This window comes from Desmodus rotundus, chromosome 11 (assembly GCF_022682495.2).
Source record: "Desmodus rotundus isolate HL8 chromosome 11, HLdesRot8A.1, whole genome shotgun sequence".
NCBI classification, from domain to species: Eukaryota; Metazoa; Chordata; class Mammalia; order Chiroptera; family Phyllostomidae; genus Desmodus; species Desmodus rotundus.
In genome coordinates this window covers 17,368,147-17,384,035 of record NC_071397.1, presented here as the reverse complement: position 1 = coordinate 17,384,035, position 15,889 = coordinate 17,368,147, and the positions used below count along the sequence as shown (strand labels likewise).

General features: G+C 54.6%; 1 protein-coding gene across 1 annotated transcript in view; it reads left to right on the top strand.

The window, feature by feature from the left end:
- The window catches only part of TRAM2 (translocation associated membrane protein 2), a 70,284-nt gene extending 63,478 nt beyond the window's left edge, over window positions 1–6,806 (top strand). The window contains exons 6-11 of the mRNA XM_045193109.3: window positions 312–396; window positions 1,012–1,082; window positions 3,675–3,779; window positions 4,047–4,190; window positions 5,074–5,237; window positions 6,507–6,806. Of these exons, the coding sequence (XP_045049044.2) occupies window positions 312–396; window positions 1,012–1,082; window positions 3,675–3,779; window positions 4,047–4,190; window positions 5,074–5,237; window positions 6,507–6,580 (643 nt within the window). The 3' untranslated portion in view covers window positions 6,581–6,806. The remainder of the gene's footprint in view (window positions 1–311; window positions 397–1,011; window positions 1,083–3,674; window positions 3,780–4,046; window positions 4,191–5,073; window positions 5,238–6,506) is intronic.
- Window positions 6,807–15,889: the final 9,083 nt, after the last annotated feature.

The following is a 15,889-nucleotide window of genomic DNA, read 5'->3' as shown; positions in this document are numbered from 1 at the left end:
TCTCCACCAACAGTTCTCTAGAATTAGCTCCCTCCTCAGCCTTCCTCCTCCAGGCTGAAGACCCCCCTCCTCTGCACTCTTTTTACCATTTGTTTTTCTCTCAGTGGACTCTCCATGTCCCTCTAAATGGTCTTGTCTGTGGAGCCAGGTCCCCAGGCTCAGGAGCACGGTGCTGGCTGAGCCCCCTCCATCCCCGCTCCTGGGCGGGTTCCTCACAGAGTCCTGGCCCTCGCCTTCCCTCCTGTGCTTGGCAAGCATCACGGGGACATTTTCCTCCATCCCTCCCATGTGACTCGCTCCCTCATCTCCAGCTTCCAGGTGAAGTTTTTCTACCTGTGCCAACTGGCCTACTGGCTGCACGCACTTCCTGAGCTCTACTTCCAGAAGGTACGGAAGGTGAGTACTCCCATCCCCCTCTTAAAGCCAGGGGTCCTCCTCGCCCCCACTGCTGTTCCAGCCGGTCCTGTGCCTTCCTCTAGAAGCCTAGAGCACTGAGTGGGGGTGGGGGGAGGGGTGTTGGCGGGTTGAAAAAGTGCTGAGTCAGCGGTTGTCAAAGTCCCCAGGAGGACCTCCGTGAGAGCAGGCCACCAGCATCAGTCTCTTGCCTGCCTCCCACGCTTGACATGTATGTGGCTTTGGAGGAAATCTGAGTCTCATCTTCTGGGTGGCAGATGGAGAGGTTCATGCCTTTTCCACAGTCTTTTCTTTTTAATAGCTTCCCTCTGAGTTATGTCCAAAGCCCTGTGCCCCAGTCCCTGTCCCTTCTCAACCCAACCCCGCCCTCTGCCTTTGGACCCGAAGCTGCTGCCTTGCCCTCAGACTTTTCAGCAGCCTGGTGCACGGGCTTCGGCGTGACCTGGGGTTGTCTGTGTTAAAGCACCAGCCGTGCGGCCGTGGGGGAGGTAGCCTGGCCCACCCTCGCCCGTCTGTGCTTCCCCTCTGGCCCTGCATCTGCGTTAGGGAGCGAGCACACTCACCCTTGTTTCTCTCGTCTGCTCCCCTTGTCCACAGGAGGAAATTCCCCGCCAGCTCCAGTACATTTGCCTGTACCTGGTCCACATAGCCGGAGCATACCTCCTCAAGTGAGTGAGTCCCGGGCCTGCCCTCGCGCTCCAGTGTCCCCGCACACATTCATTCAGTTGGCGGGCACGCATGAGATGCCTGCTGTGTACCAAGTGCCAGGCTAAGACCTGGGAATACAGAGATAGATGACAGAAGATTCCTTTGTCGTCAGTGGCGCATTCGCAGCCTGGTAGGAGAGCTAGTCATACACAGAGCAGGGGGTGGCTTAGCGTTAAGCACCATACTACGACGTGTCGTCTGTCAGGGCAACCCAGAACAATGACCACCGCAACCCGAGACAGCAGGGAAGCCTGGCCAGCGGTGTCGGCACTTGGTCTGTGGCTCTGCAGGTGGAGGGCGGCCTGAGGCTGGGCCCCTGCCTCTCGCGTCCAGTGGCGGAAGCTGCCAGAGCGTGCAGCCCTGGAACCCACGTCCCTTTGATTTGTAACGAGACATAGAGTAGTCACCACTAGTTGTCCAGAAGTCAGAAGAGTAGCTGTGGTGTTTGGCCTTGAGTGCCTCTTATGAAAAGATCCGTATCGATGCACAGGGTGTCCTTGCTGACTTGGGTTTTCCCGAGGGTTATGCGCGCGGTACTGGGGAGCACCAGAATTGTCTGTGAGCCGGCACTTTGAGAACTTGTGATGTGTGATTTGGTGATGCGCACTCCTCTGCTAGGCCCCCTGGAGGTCCCGGCCCATCGTCTCCTAGGTCCTTGCAGCGGGCGTCCAGTGAGAATGGCGGGCTCCGGCAACAGAGGCAGGCGGAGGCTCTCTCACCCGTTCTCCTGTCCCGGGAGGCTTCCACCAGTGAGCATTCCTGGATGGGTCTCGGGGGCACGAGGGCTGTGTAGTGAGGGCAGCTCTGCTCTTGTGCTGCGTGCTCATGTGTCTCATGCAGAACAGGTCTGGGGAAGCCAGTCTGTGCTGCCACCCCAGCAGCATGTGGCCAGGACAGGATGAGAAGGTACAGGCAGGACCACGCAGCAGAGCCTCCTGCTGCTGTTGGGACCCTTGGATGCGAGATGCTCCGAGATACGTTTTTCTCAGCCTCCGATATCTCCCAGGGAAGGGCCAGGCAGGTGTCTGACCCTGTTTGCACCAAGTCCTCGGAATTTTTGTTTTGGAATGAGAATAGGACTGAAAGGACAGGGAGCAGCAGATCCTCCCGAAGTCACACCCAGTCCATTCCCAGAGAGGCTGGCGCCGGGTCAAGGGGCAGCCACCTCTCTCTGCTCCTTTAGGGAATGTGAGCTCCCTTCCTGCCCATCCTTGTTCTAGTTTTTTGAAGTGAGTGTAGGGAAAGGAGGGGCCCTTGGCTATAGGATTTCCCAAGGAAGACAGACCTTTGAAATGCTGAGTGTTGTGGGGTCCTAATTTGGTGAGGATCTTGGCTTTTGGAGGCCTTTGCTCACTCAACACAGACCTGAGCCCTCCTGTGGGCCGGGCGCTGCCTCAGGCTGCAGTAGCATCTGGGTGAAGGCAGACAGGCCCTGCTCCCCTGGGTGTCCGTTCTAGCGGGAGGCAGACCATAAACCAGGAAGTAAGTAAATAGCGTTTCCCGGGGTGGTGGTTGCGACGGGGAAATAAAGCAGGACAGCGTGTGCACGGGGCACCTTCGGTGTGTGAGGGAAAGCCTCTCTGAGGAGGGGGCTCAGGTGAGGCATGGGTTGAGTTTTGAGGAATGACAAGAGCCAGGTGCGTGGAGATCTGGGCGGAGAGCTGTACCGGCCGAGGGAGTAGCAGGTGCACACCCCGGGGTGGGAGTGAGCATGAAGCCCACTGCAGCCGGGATGCAGAAAATGAGGCTTGAGACGAGGTCATAGGCAAGATCGTGTTGGACTTTTAGGCCGTGTGAAGACATTGGGGAGTTTTCCCATTGTTCTCTAGACCATTCTCGAGACCCAGTGACCACTGTGATCGATTTTGCGCCAGTTGGGTCTCACCATGTAGAAGTGGCCAGACCCTTATTTGTCACCACCTGTGGGAGGGCTCCCACGCTGTCCCGTTGAATTCCTGAAGCCCCACGTGCTCGGCAGGGTCTGTGATTCCCCCTTTGCGTTTGAGCGACAGCTGACCATCTGCAGCACACCGCTTACGAAAGTCCGTAACAACCTCGTGCCTGCAATCGAGCAGAGGGGGTGTCTGAGGGGAAGTCTGGGCGGGTGCTGTTTTTTAAGAGTTCAGTTCACCAGCATAGATTTTTGCATCATGTTGAGTTTTGTTCTCTGTGTACCTCTAAGCTGTGAAGACTCGGCTGAAGAAAAATTAGACAGCGGGAATCACTGTTCCTCCATGCAAAGCTCAGCGACTTGTTTTGAGCACCTTTTGTGTGCTTAGTCTGTGGCCAGATGATGAGTGCAAGGTGATGAGTGCTGTGAAGAGCCTCAGCCAGGGTCACTATGGGAGTGGTAGGGGTGCCTGACCCAGACAGGACAGGCAAAAGGCCAGCGGGTTCAGTATTAGGAAAATTCTGGAGGTGTGAGAGCAAAATGGAATCCTAAAGGCTGAGGCAGGGAGTGGAGTGGAGGGGAGAGCGGAGCCCAGGGCATTGGGCCCCTCGGCTCTGCATGGATGTGCAGGGTCCGTGCAGCTCGTCTCTTTCCCCCCCAGCCTGAGCCGCCTGGGCCTCATCCTGCTGCTGCTGCAGTACTCCACCGAGTTCCTCTTCCACACGGCCCGACTCTTCTACTTTGCAGACGAGAACAATGAGAAGCTGTAAGTGCTGAGGCTGGGAGGCTGGCCTGCTCAAAGGCACAGTGGACAGGGGTGTCCTCTGATGGGAAGGTCCTGCTCTGGGTGTCATCTGCCCCCCTACCTGCACGCTGCGCCCTGAGGGTCTTTTTTTCCTGGAACATCTTCCTCTAGATATCTCATCCCTCGGCCACCCTGAGCCTTTTTCCCACTTGGATCACCTCTGGAGAAGCAGGTGAAGGTTCCTCACAGGCCTAAAGGCTGATGTCCCTTTTCTCCCTCTGCGAGTAGGTTTAATGCCTGGGCTGCTGTCTTTGGGGTCACCCGCCTCTTCATCCTCACCCTCGCTGTGCTGGCCATTGGCTTTGGACTTGCTCGCATGGAAAACCAAGCTTTTGACCCTGAGAAAGGGAACTTCAACACCTTACTTTGCAGGTGAGTTGGACAGAAGGGCAAGGCAATAAATCAGGGCTTCCTGGGAGCAGCCAGGAGCCTCCTGAACTTGGCACAACTTAGGCAGAAGGTCAGGAGGCAGCAAACACCTGGGTCTCCTGCGTGTTGATGTTTCTGGGAATCCCTGGACATTGGGCCTGAGGGAGAAGAGATACCTTCTTTCTCAGCCTTCTTTTTCCATCAAAACCATCCTCACTTCCTGGCCCAGGCCCAGAAAGACCAGTCAGGGCCTCCATCCACATGGGAATCCCCTCACCTTTGAGGTGCTCAGTAGGCTTCTCACCCAGCCTCTCGGTGATCATTGCAGCTCTGCTTGGACTCTTTACAGTCATGTTGTCAACGGGCTGGCCAGTGGCCTCCCATAGCAGCAAGGAAGGCAATGAGGAAGCCGTTGTGTTTCCATGAGACTTAGGGCCCGGGAAGGTGTGTGACTCGGCCAGGGTGGCACCGTTTTCAAGGGCCATGCTAGATGAGAAGTCACGATAGAATTATTTCTGCTGTATATAATTCATTTGAATTCTTTCAGTATATATGGAGCTGACATGAGCCGTGTTTTATGCTGTGGGTACAAAAGGGACAGGTCATGGGTCCCAGCCAGCATGGGGACAGTGTGACTGGAGGTAGATGTATGTCTGCTGACAGCCTCCCTAGCTTGGTCTATACATCCCCCCCCGCCCCCCCAAGTGTGGTAGAGCAGAGACGGGCACTGGCCCCTGGCCCTCGCTGGTGGTGGTGGTGGGGTGGGGGGTGCTGGGGCCAGAGGTGATCTACCGTGGGATGGGCAGGGTTCCTGGCCTTGGGAACTCCCCTGCCCTGGGGCTGTGGGCCCAAGGCCTCCTGAGCCCCCCACTCTGCCCCTCTGCAGGCTCTGCGTGCTGCTGCTGGTGTGTGCTGCCCAGGCCTGGCTCATGTGGCGCTTCATCCACTCCCAGCTCCGGCACTGGAGGGAATACTGGAATGAGCAGAGCGCCAAACGGAGAGTCCAAGCTGCCCCCAGACCATCAGCAAGGCTCATCAAGAGGGAGTCTGGTGAGTGCCAGGGCCTCGGGCAGGCCAGGGTGGGGTCTGTCTGGGTGGATGGGAGGAGTCAGGGCTGGATCCTTGGGCTCTACCCAGCCTAGTCCTGCGGCCCTCTGCCTGGACCCCTCCCCTGGGCCTTGGACTCTCTGGCTCCTGCCAGGGCCTGACTGGCACGTGGCTGGGTGTGGACCAGGGACAGACTGTGGGCGGGGCTGGCCCTGACTAGGCTGGAGCCCTCTAGCAGTGGCGGGGCAGGGCAGTGGCTGGATGAGGAGCTTTTGGCAGGAAGCGTGTCCTCAGGGTGGCTTCTGGGTCCCAGCCAAGTTCTGCGCCTGTTCTCGGGGCTGCGCAGCTGCTCTGTCCTCACCTGCCCTCTGCTCGCTCTACATCGTGGCCAGCCCCAGCCTCCCAGGCTGCAGGCTCCTCTTCTGTCTTCTGGAATGACTCAGGATGGCACAGTGCTAGGTGGGCGGCAAGAGCGGGACACCCATTTCTCCTTTGGCCCCTGCCATACCTCAGTAACCACCCACCCACTCTGGGTCCTGGGGCTCTACCAGCCCTGTGCTTTCTGTCCAGCCTGGAGGCCTGTCTGCATCAGGATGTGTTCTGACTCACCTGCCTTTCTCCAGGTGTGGCCTGCTTGGCAAGGGCTCACGTGTGTTTGGACCAGACACGTGTGTGGCCAGGTGTGTCGAGGAGCCAGGCCTAGCTGTGGTGGGGGTGGGGGGTGAGGTGGCAGCCAGATGTGCTCTCTGACCTGAAGCAAGCACACAGGCATGTATCTGACAACAATAAAAAGATTTCTGCCCTAATTCTTCTGCCAGAGCAGTGTCGGGCATTTGAGGGAAGCCTTGTCCCTCCAGCCTCTCTACCCCTCCCCTCTGTTGTCACCTTCTCTCCAGTCATTGCTGAAGTGAGTGGCTGCCCTTCAGGGCGTCTGAAAGAAACTGAGGACACTGGCAGTGGCTGAGTGAGCTCAGCAAGGACCTGACCCCAGCCTCAGGCCTGGGTGGCAGGCCTCTCCTGTCCCTGGGTGGCTGTGTGTCATCCCAGCCCCTCCCACCAAAGGAGTGTCAGAGACTGACCAACCGCCTCACACGGAGCCGCTGGGAGCAAGACCCTGGGGAAAGCAGCAGCCTCTGGGGGCAGTCTGCCTGGTCCCCTAGGCTCATCTTGTGGGCAGCAGCTGGGCCGGCTGTCCGGGCCCCCACGCTCCTCTCCTGCTCCAGTCCCAGCAGAAACACCATGTCTGTCTGTCTGTCTCCCTTTACTTCCTAGGTTATCATGAAAACGGAGTGGTGAAGGCAGAGAATGGAACCTCCCCACGGACTAAGAAACTCAAGTCTCCTTAAGGCCAAAGTGCTGAGAACAGGAATCCTCTTGGGGGTGCCCAGCAGGGCAGTGGGGGGGCCCAGGCCTCGGTCACTGCCTCCCTTCCTGCTCGTGACACTCCATCTCAAACAGCAGGAACCTGTCTTTAAACGGGGCTTTTCCTCCTTTCTTTCCTCTTGGCTTTTTCTTATTCTTCCATAAACCATTCTCAATAAAACCAAAAATCTTCCTCTTTCTCTCCCTCAAGCCACTCACGTCCTCACCTCTGTCCTGTGTTGGGTTTTCTGGAAGCCCAGGTTCTCCTGGTTACCTTTCTGCTGGCCTCCTTTCTCATCCATCACGGCTGCTGCTTTCTCTTTTTATTTCTTTTACCACGTTGTGCAATTTTTCTGTCTTGATTTTTGCCATGAGAGGGAGCTAAGATTGCAGTCCTGGCCACCCAGCCCCCGTGTCAGTCCCCAGGACCTGCCAAAGTCTGCAAGCCTCGTGTGAGGAGCCCCTGCCTGGGGCCAGCAGTGGGCCCCCCAGGGGCCCCCCTGAGGATGGGCAGGAAGAGGAGAGACCGCCCTCTTGATCATAATCTCCTAGGTGCTGATTAACTGACACATGTATGATTCCAGCTCTGCACGTACTGTCTCGAGGCCCAGCAGGGCTGCTGCTCCTTGAAATGCCAAGGCGTTTGGCTTTGGGACCTGACAACTCGGTCCAGAAGGATGGTGTTAAGTGTGTTGGGTCCCATGACTCAAGATGGCTTGCCAGTGGCTGACCCTGCGCTGGAAACCAGCCCACCCTCACTCTGCAGGGGAAGTGCTGGGGATTGGACAGGTCTTCCCACTGTCTGGAGCGAGAGCAGGTGTCCTGAGCATCAGGCTCCTCCGGAAAGTGATGGTGGAGATGACCCAGGACTTTCTTCAGCAGCTCGAGCTGCACCTGCTTTTCTACCGTTCACCAGCATTCACAACCAAATCCGCCCGCTAACAGGACTGGCTGGGCACGGGCTGGTCTAAACCCCAGGCCCAAGCAGCCCTGTCAGGCCAGCCCTGCTGCCCGACTTCATCTCGCTACCCACAGGAACCCCAAGCCCCTGCCAGCCTCCCTTGTTGAGTGTTCTTTGGAATTGTCACTGTTATCTGCTGATGTTTGTTGAGCACACCGACAGCGCCGTAGATGGTGTGACCTGGGACAGGCCGCTTTAGGTGAGCCGCACGGCTGTGCCGAGGCTTCCTGCCCTCTCACGTGGTCTTTGCCTGCTCTCTCTCCAAAGATAAGGCCCTGGCAGGGCCTGGTGAGGACTTGGCAGAAGAGTTAGGCTTTCCACGGTCCTGTTTAAGAACTCTTGGACTCTGCTGCGGTGCTGGGGAGTGGTTCTTGGTGGGCACAGGAACGTCAGTATCCTTTGATGAGCTGGCCCTCTTTCGGACACCACAGCAGAAGCCGAGCCTCAGATGGTCATCCAGAAAGGAGGAGATGGGTCTTTCCACCAAGGCAGTGCCCGTTCTCCACACCACTTGCATCAGAGATCAATTTTCATTTTCTAGAGACTGAGGGATTTGTTTCCTAACGCATTTGTAGACCCTCACCTCTCTGTCAGGATAAGGTGTCTGAAAAGGAGGAATTGCCGTTGGCTGCTGCTGGTTACTCCTAGGGAGTGGGAGTGTTTTTGAAAGTAGGCATCTCTCCCATCCTTCTCTGATACTGCTCTGAGCTGCGGAGCAGAACCTTGGCAAAAGGGTAGCATGGTGGCGGCTGACGGCAGACTCATCAGCCAGCAGCCTCCTGCACCTGCCCCGGGAGCCCAGGCACCAAAGGCTGTTACCAGGCTGCATCCTGGGCAGTGTGTCCCTGCCCCCGCAGGTGGCTGCCTCCCCAGGTGAGCCCCGTGAAACTGTGGACTCAGTTCCACACTTCGGTGGACACCCGCATGCTGCGGATGGGCCAGCTGCTGACAGCAGCCCCAGGCCTGCCCTCCAGCGGCCTCCCTGCTACAGGAGTGCTCGGGTGTCCTAGCTGTTCGCTGCCACATAGACCACACGGCTTTGTGTCCTAAGTCTCCTGCAGCTCCCACGCTGTGTACCGTGTGCCTCAGAGGTGGTACCGCCGCCCTGGCGGCCGGGCCAACTTCAGCTGTGTCCTAAAGCACAGGGCTTGTTCGATGATGAGAGTACGTCACGTCTTTTCTGCTCTGTAAAACCCCCTGAGACGTGAGTAAGGCTAGCATCTCACCGGCTGGTCTCAGGAGTGATTTGAGGGAAGAGGGGATAGCAGGGTCATTGTCAGGCACTTTGTCACCCCACTGGCACGGCTGGCACAGTTCTTGCAGAGAGCACCAACTCTTTGGAGGGTTGGCTCAAACCATGTTTCCAGGGGCCCAAATAACTCAATTCCACTTCACCCTGTGAGCTTGTTGGGCTGGTTTGTCCTGATTTGGCCACTTTGGCCGTTTTCTTCAGTCTCAGCACTCTTCTGGCCCCAGCTGTGCCGAGCCATCTGTGAAGGCCCTGACAGACACCTCCGCGTTGGAGAGGCCAGCTCAGCACCCCCACCCAGGGCAGGAGAACACATGCAAATCTACCTCAGCAACCGCTGCCTCTCAACATCTCTGACGGGCACCAGCGCGGGGCAGCCAAGCAGGCGGCAGTGGCAGGAGAGGGACAGGGAGGCCGTGTTGGTGGGACGGGAGGATCCCATGCTGCCGATTCCCCTCCTTGGAGGCTCAGTGATTGGAAGGTTATTTTTACCATCCAGGCTCTGAGAGCTGCACTATTAATAAGTTACATGTGTCCCTTCCGAAGGTAGGGGACAGTTCTGGGGGAGGGGGCGCCGGCAGAGCTGGAGGAGAGCTGCTTCTCCCATTCCAGTCTGTTTTAACCTTGTGTGTGTCTGGCCGTCAGACCAGAACTGTTGCCGAGAGAACCTTTTCCACTTCTGTCTGAAGGCAGAACTTACCAACATTTCAGACACCGTAATAGTCATCCGTGCTCTGACCACCTCTGCTTCCCTCGACTGGAACCCCTCAGACCCTGGAAACCCCTGAAGCCTGGGCAGCCCGATCGAGGGGTGTGTGCTGCTGGGTTTTCTTGGGGGACCTTCCTCCTCAGTATCCTTTGACCTTTTTTCTAAGTGTTGAATAAAAGGCAAGGGTAGAGAGCATCCCGTCCCAAGATTCCCGACAGGAAACTACTCCTCAGCTGCCTTTTTGCTTGATGTGGCTTGCCGACTGTGCAGCTGGGGAAGCGCGGTCTGGATTTATTTCATAGGCTTCAGCCTTCCCAGGTGGTTTTTCCGAGGCCTGGGTAAGAGAACGTGGTGGGGGGGCAGGGGGCAGGATGCGACTCACTCCCTGGGCAAGGGCCTCAGCCTCACCCATGAGCAGATTTCCATTCCGGGCCCTCACAGGCCCCCGTCTTAGTGGAGAGTGTGGCAAAGGCTCGTTGAGTCGGGACAGCTGAGCAGTCTTTATTCCCTCTCCCGGCCTTCCCGGCTCCCAGCCCTGCTTGTCAGGAGGGATGGCGGGCACCACTGAGAGCTGGGTTGTCCTCGGATCACTTGAAACATAAATGGAATCTCTCTCTGGCCCTTGGTTGGCCTGGTGAGGAAGCCTTTACTAACTTCTCACTCTTTACCCAGTTCTCCCGTGACTATTCATTCCTCCTCTCCAAAGGCTGAAAAAGACCACCTCCTCGGCTGCCTCGCCCCCCGTGCCCCACTCAGCCTTTTCTTGGAGGTCTTTGAAAAGGGGGGGATGGAGGCCTGCTGGCTGGATGTGGCCAATCGTGCTCAGCAACCTGTGCGAGTTTTTGTCGTAAGCAGATCCTTATTCTTTCTGTGTGAGAAGTGCCTTACCTGCCGTGTGGTCTCGGCCATCACTGTCGTGTACAGCCAGCCCCCAGCCGCCAGGGCTCTAGGGCTGTTTGTCACGTGCAGCCAAGGGCACTGGGCCCGGTATAGTTACATGTAAAAGGGACACGGATTGTGACAGTTTTGCCTCATTTGTCTCAACCTCCCCCACACCCCCAGCATTGCATTAGGGTCTGTGGTGTGTCCCCTGTTTTGTTTCTGGTTTCTCCCAGGTGTCAGCTTTCGGGCCTGCCTGGGTGGCTGCAGAAGCCCTCGAAGGCCCGTTGTGGCACCTGTGCCTCATAGCTGTGAAGGGAAGCTCAGAGGGCCAGGGGCACGAAGCCCCGTTTGTGCCTCTGGCCCCAACACAGCGAGGCCAGCCCCCATATCCAAGATCACCCAACGGTGCCCTTGCTGTAACCTCTCCTGATCTATTTTGCTTCCCATTCAACCCAAAGCCTGTGTGACAAAGGTGTTTACTTTCCAATCACAAGTGTTAGCTCACAGATACCTGCTGGACAGTGGGTCTAGGTTGGCCGTTGCAGAACTTCTTCGAGCTCCTAAGTCAGTGTTACCTTGTGTTAGCAGCAGCCCCCATCTCCCCTGCCCCTGGCCCGCCTGCCTTTCCCTCGCTTTTCCGGGTTGTGCAATAACCCTCCCAGCCAGTGGTCCTCCACAGGCCTTGCTGTCCCTTCCGACGCCCTGCAACTGGGGAGGGAAGGGGCCCACGGGAGGGGCGGTCGTCACCCCTTACAGAAGAAATGTTAGCCACTTTCCCTTCGTTGCTGCCGTTCTTGTGATTCTGGGTAGGTTTCTGTGGCACTCTAGTAGAACATTGTAGCATTATCTTAGAAGTCCATATAATTTTTTTTTAATCTGTTGAAAAGGAAAAAAGAAACTATCCTCATGATGGGGCATTAATAAGAGTAAAGAGTCAGTGTCTGGGAATGAGACCTGTTGGGACACCTGAGGTTTCACCATCACTCTGCCTGAAAACATTCTAGAGTTTCTTGTTCACGTGGAGAGGAAGGAGAGCCGCGTGCGGGCAGCCCTGTCCCCTGACAGGACCTGCCTGGGATTCTAGGCACCACCGTTTCCTTGGGCACAGAGTCAAGGGGCCCCTCCCGTGGGCCCCTTCCCTCCCCAGGTGTTTGTGTGGTGAGACTAACCCTCATTTTTCAGTTCTTGTTTAATGAACACCTGAAGGGTGAGCTGAGGCTGCTGGTGCCCTGAGCAACTCATAATGCAAATGTGGATAAAAAGTGTCTTTTCGTTTTTCTACTTAGCCTGTTCATGTTACGGACCAAATTTCAACGAGGAACTCAAGGAAAATTTGTACCTGCCGTATTTATGCTCATGTAAAAGGGTTTTTTTTGTTTTGTTTTGTTTTTTTGTGAGGGGGGCTTTTTACTTTCGGTGAACTTTTTTCAGAATCCTTTTTCCACTGTTTCTGTCTGGTTTGAAAACAAATTACAGTTTTGTATGGATTTTTTAAGTGTACATTTTGAAGCAAATGGTCAGCAAATATTTTTGAAATAACTGAATAAAAGGCATAGAATAATCAGTCTAATTGTTTCTGGTATAATTCCTTGTCTTCCTTTTTGGCCTGGATGCTTTGCTTTTACTTGAGAAAATAAGTGTCAATTTTAGTCTAATTTCTAATAGTTTTTACTACATTAGTCATTTCATGTATATCTTTTGAGATATCTTTGTTAATTGTGCTCATGTGAATGAGGGAACGGGAATGCAGGATGGAGGAAGAGTTATCCCAAATACTAGGTAATAACAAGCATCATTTTTATTTGAGTCCATAACAGTAAAGTATAAAAGTGGAAAGGAGTTTTCTTGACAGGGGGTTTGTAGGTCGAAGGTCCACCGGGCTTGCTGTTTCTCTATTATGAAGTCATTTGGCTGGGAGAAGATGGGCTTGAGTAAGAGCCATCAACTGTTTGTGTTGCTAATGAGTAGATGTCCGAGTATTAGGAACAGTGGTGGGCAGTGGGCACTGCAGGAGTCAGCTAGAGGGCCTATTGCCTGCAGCTGACTGCTGTGTTTTCCAGAACCATCTTCAGAGAGAGATCAGGGATGAGTGCAGTTACAGGGGGCAGTTAGCCAAGGACACCCACGGATACGAGGATTAAACAGGAAAGCTGAGGTGCAGGTGAGCGGCACTGGCGAGGGCAAGCTTTGGTGCGGGCTTAGGTTGCGGTCCTCCTCTGCCGTGAGAAGCTAGGTGACCTCGAGCAGGTAACCTTGCTGAGCCTGTTTGCTCACGTCTGTTCTGCAGTTTTGGTTTACTTGTTTGCTTTTGCAGAGAGTGGTAGTGATTTAGGGATAGTACATGCTAAATTCATGGTATAAATAAAGCATTCAATCAATAATTTTTTAAATGAACATGCTCATACTCATGTGCCAGCAGGATATTCAAGAGCCACTCATCCAAGGGACCCTCGATTCTCTGGAAAGGTTTAGAAACGTCTTCTCTACCTGTCGGCCCCAAGTACCCTCAAAGCCTGCAGGTGAGTTTGCTATACCCTAATCAGATGGCATGTTCAAGGCTCCCTGGTGGTACAGACAGAGAACAGGGCCAGCCAACCTTTACACAGAGGCACACTTTACTAGCCCTAAATCTGGAAGCCACCTTAAACCATCTTACACACATCCCTCAGTCAGGTCGCATCGCCTCAGTAAACAGTAATAGGCGCCTCTGCTCCTCTCCTGCAAATGCTAATAGGTGATGCCAGGTCTTTCTGCCTCAGCTCCCTGGTGGCCCAATCAAAGGATGGTTACTTCTTCCCACAACAGAGCTTACTGCAGGCTAACGCTCAGCTCCCTTCCGTCACAGGGCCCCACATGCATGCCAGGTGGGACTGCAGCAGAAGGGAGCCTAAGTGACCCCTCCTGGTGGCACTGCCATGCAGGATCTCAGTCGGAAAACCGATCCGCTCTGACTTGTGGCTCCTATACCTGGATGCCCCGCATAAACTGGCAGTGGTAAGCAGTGAGTGGGGACACCACGGCAATGACCCGCTGGCTCTGGTCTTCTGTGAAGTAGCTGTTACCCCCTGTGCTGGTGCTGGCAGATCTCAACTTCTCCATCTTGGGGAAACATGGAGGACGAGGCATGGACAGCAACTCAAGGCATATGTGGGAATAGTGCCAATCTTACCCCGAGACACTTCTCTAACAGAGCAGGCTGACTTTTAAATCCTGGTCCCCATTGCAATGGAAAAGAGACAGGAGAATAAACGGGGAAAAGATGTCAGAACTGACCTTACAAGGGCTATGAGCACCTGGCTCTCACAGGGTAGGTAAGAGGATGTCACGGTAAGTGAGACCTTTTCCCTGCGGCCTCCATTTTGGTTAAGGACACAAATTGGCACATATCTCCGCATACCACAGACTGGGGCAGCTCCGTGGAGGCTTGCCGAAGAGGGCCCAAAACTTTTGCAGATTCTCTCGTCCATGGAGGCCAGGGAGATGCAGCCATCACCGGGGAGCACAGATTTTTGGAAAGGGGCCCTCAGAGAGCTGCAGGTCCACAAACACATTGATGGGAGTGCTTGAACAGCCTCAGGCTTGACGTGTACCCCCTGTGGCTTGAGGAGCACAAGATCTGGAGTACCTTTACCTGAAACAACTCTCAAGGGAAGGGACTGGCTGAGCTGCCTAACTGTACAGCCCAGAGAGTGATACAAAGGGGGATGCTGGGCAAGAGTGGATGCCCTGGAAGGGCGAGCCTCCGAGAAGATCTGAGAGGATGAGCCTGGAAGGGGGTGTACTATCAGAGCTAAGTGGTCAGCTGGAGACGGGGCCACCTGCATCAGAGAAAGGTGCCCTGGGAGAACCAGCCAGCCTCTAATTAATGCCCTGATGGTACCTAGGATTTTGCCAGCCACAGTAATAAGACTTTGCCCTCTTCCTCTGGGTTCTACCTCTACCCTTCCAGACACCATAAAGACCAGAAACAGCAATATGGCTGAATGGGGGCAAAAGGAACAGAAACCAGAAGGAAGAAGAAACCCACTATATCTGCCTGACATACTCCCTGACTTCCTCTCCCCCCCGCCCCACACACACTCACTACATGCTTCCAAGCTTGGGGGAGGACTGAGCTGGGGCAGGCAGGATAGAACTCTGTGTTTTTATTTTAGACTGAAATGAGCTTTTAAATACTTAAAAATTAGACTCTTAAAATAGTTATGAGTGACTTGAGAAAACAAAACAAAACGCGGATTCTTCTTGATATAGCAACTTGGAGCAGAAAGGGGAGCGTCAACACAATGCATTTACAGGCCTTTCACTTAGCTGGTTAGAGGCGGCTTGGCTCACCAGGAGAGGTCAAACCAACGGAAGTTCCCCGCTAGTTCGGAGAGGGCCAGGCATCCTCTACCGTGTAAAACCCATCCTCACTTACACCACTTTTCGGGTAGAGGGAGGAATCTGAGACAGCATTTATAAGGATGAAGTTGGTGGCTGACCTTGAGGAACAGCTCTGATTCTAGAAAGTCCATCCAAGCTCATCAGAAAACCACTAAGTGCTACTGGCCTCTTCCTTCTATCTCAAGGCAGGCTGTCTAAAAGCAGAGTTTTCTAAATTTTCTTTCTTCTTTTTTAACTACAAACGACATCAACAAATACATTTTACGTAACAACCCAGTAAATACACACTCTGCTGAAACGAAGTTTCATGAAACAGTACATACCCTATTATGTACGCGCACCACAGTTTGATACTTTCTGTTTCATTTCCTAAAAATTCAGATCTACCAATGGGCCTAGAACCGCACTTTGAAAACCTGTGCTGGATGTCCCTGTAATACCGGCGCAAGCAGGCAGGTGAGCAGGGACATTGGCTTAGCAGCAATGCTAGTACTGCGTGCTTATTTCCAAAACCCCAAATGGTGCTTCTAGCAAGTTCTATCTTTTCTCCTGCTCTTCAGCATTGTACACCTGTACTAGGGTTCCCCAGAGAAGCAGAACCAATAGGATGCAGAGAGAGAGAATGAGATTTATTCTGAGGAGTTGGTTCACATGGTTATGCAGGCTGACCAGCCCCAAGATCTGCAGTCAGCAAGCTGGAGGAGACTCATGGGAGCTGGTGGCGTAGCTCCGGTCTGAAGGCCAGCACGCTTGGGCCTCAGGAGGAGCTGACACTTTGGTTTGAGTCAGAGTCAGGAAAAAGCTGATGTCCCGGTTTGAAGGCAGTTAGGCAGGGGGATTCTCTCCTACGTAGGGAAGGGCCAGCCTTTTTGATCTATGCAGGCCCAAAATGAGTTGGATGAGGCCCTCCAGCACTGGGGCGGGCAGCCTGCTCTACTCAGTCTGCCAATTCAAATGTCAATCACATCCAGAAACACTCTCGCAGACACCCAGAACAATGCTGGACCAAATATCCAGGTACCCCAAGGCCCAGTCAACCCGGTTCCACATAGAACGAACCGTCACAACACCCCTACCCCTACCTCCCTCAATAAGGCACCAATCTTAGC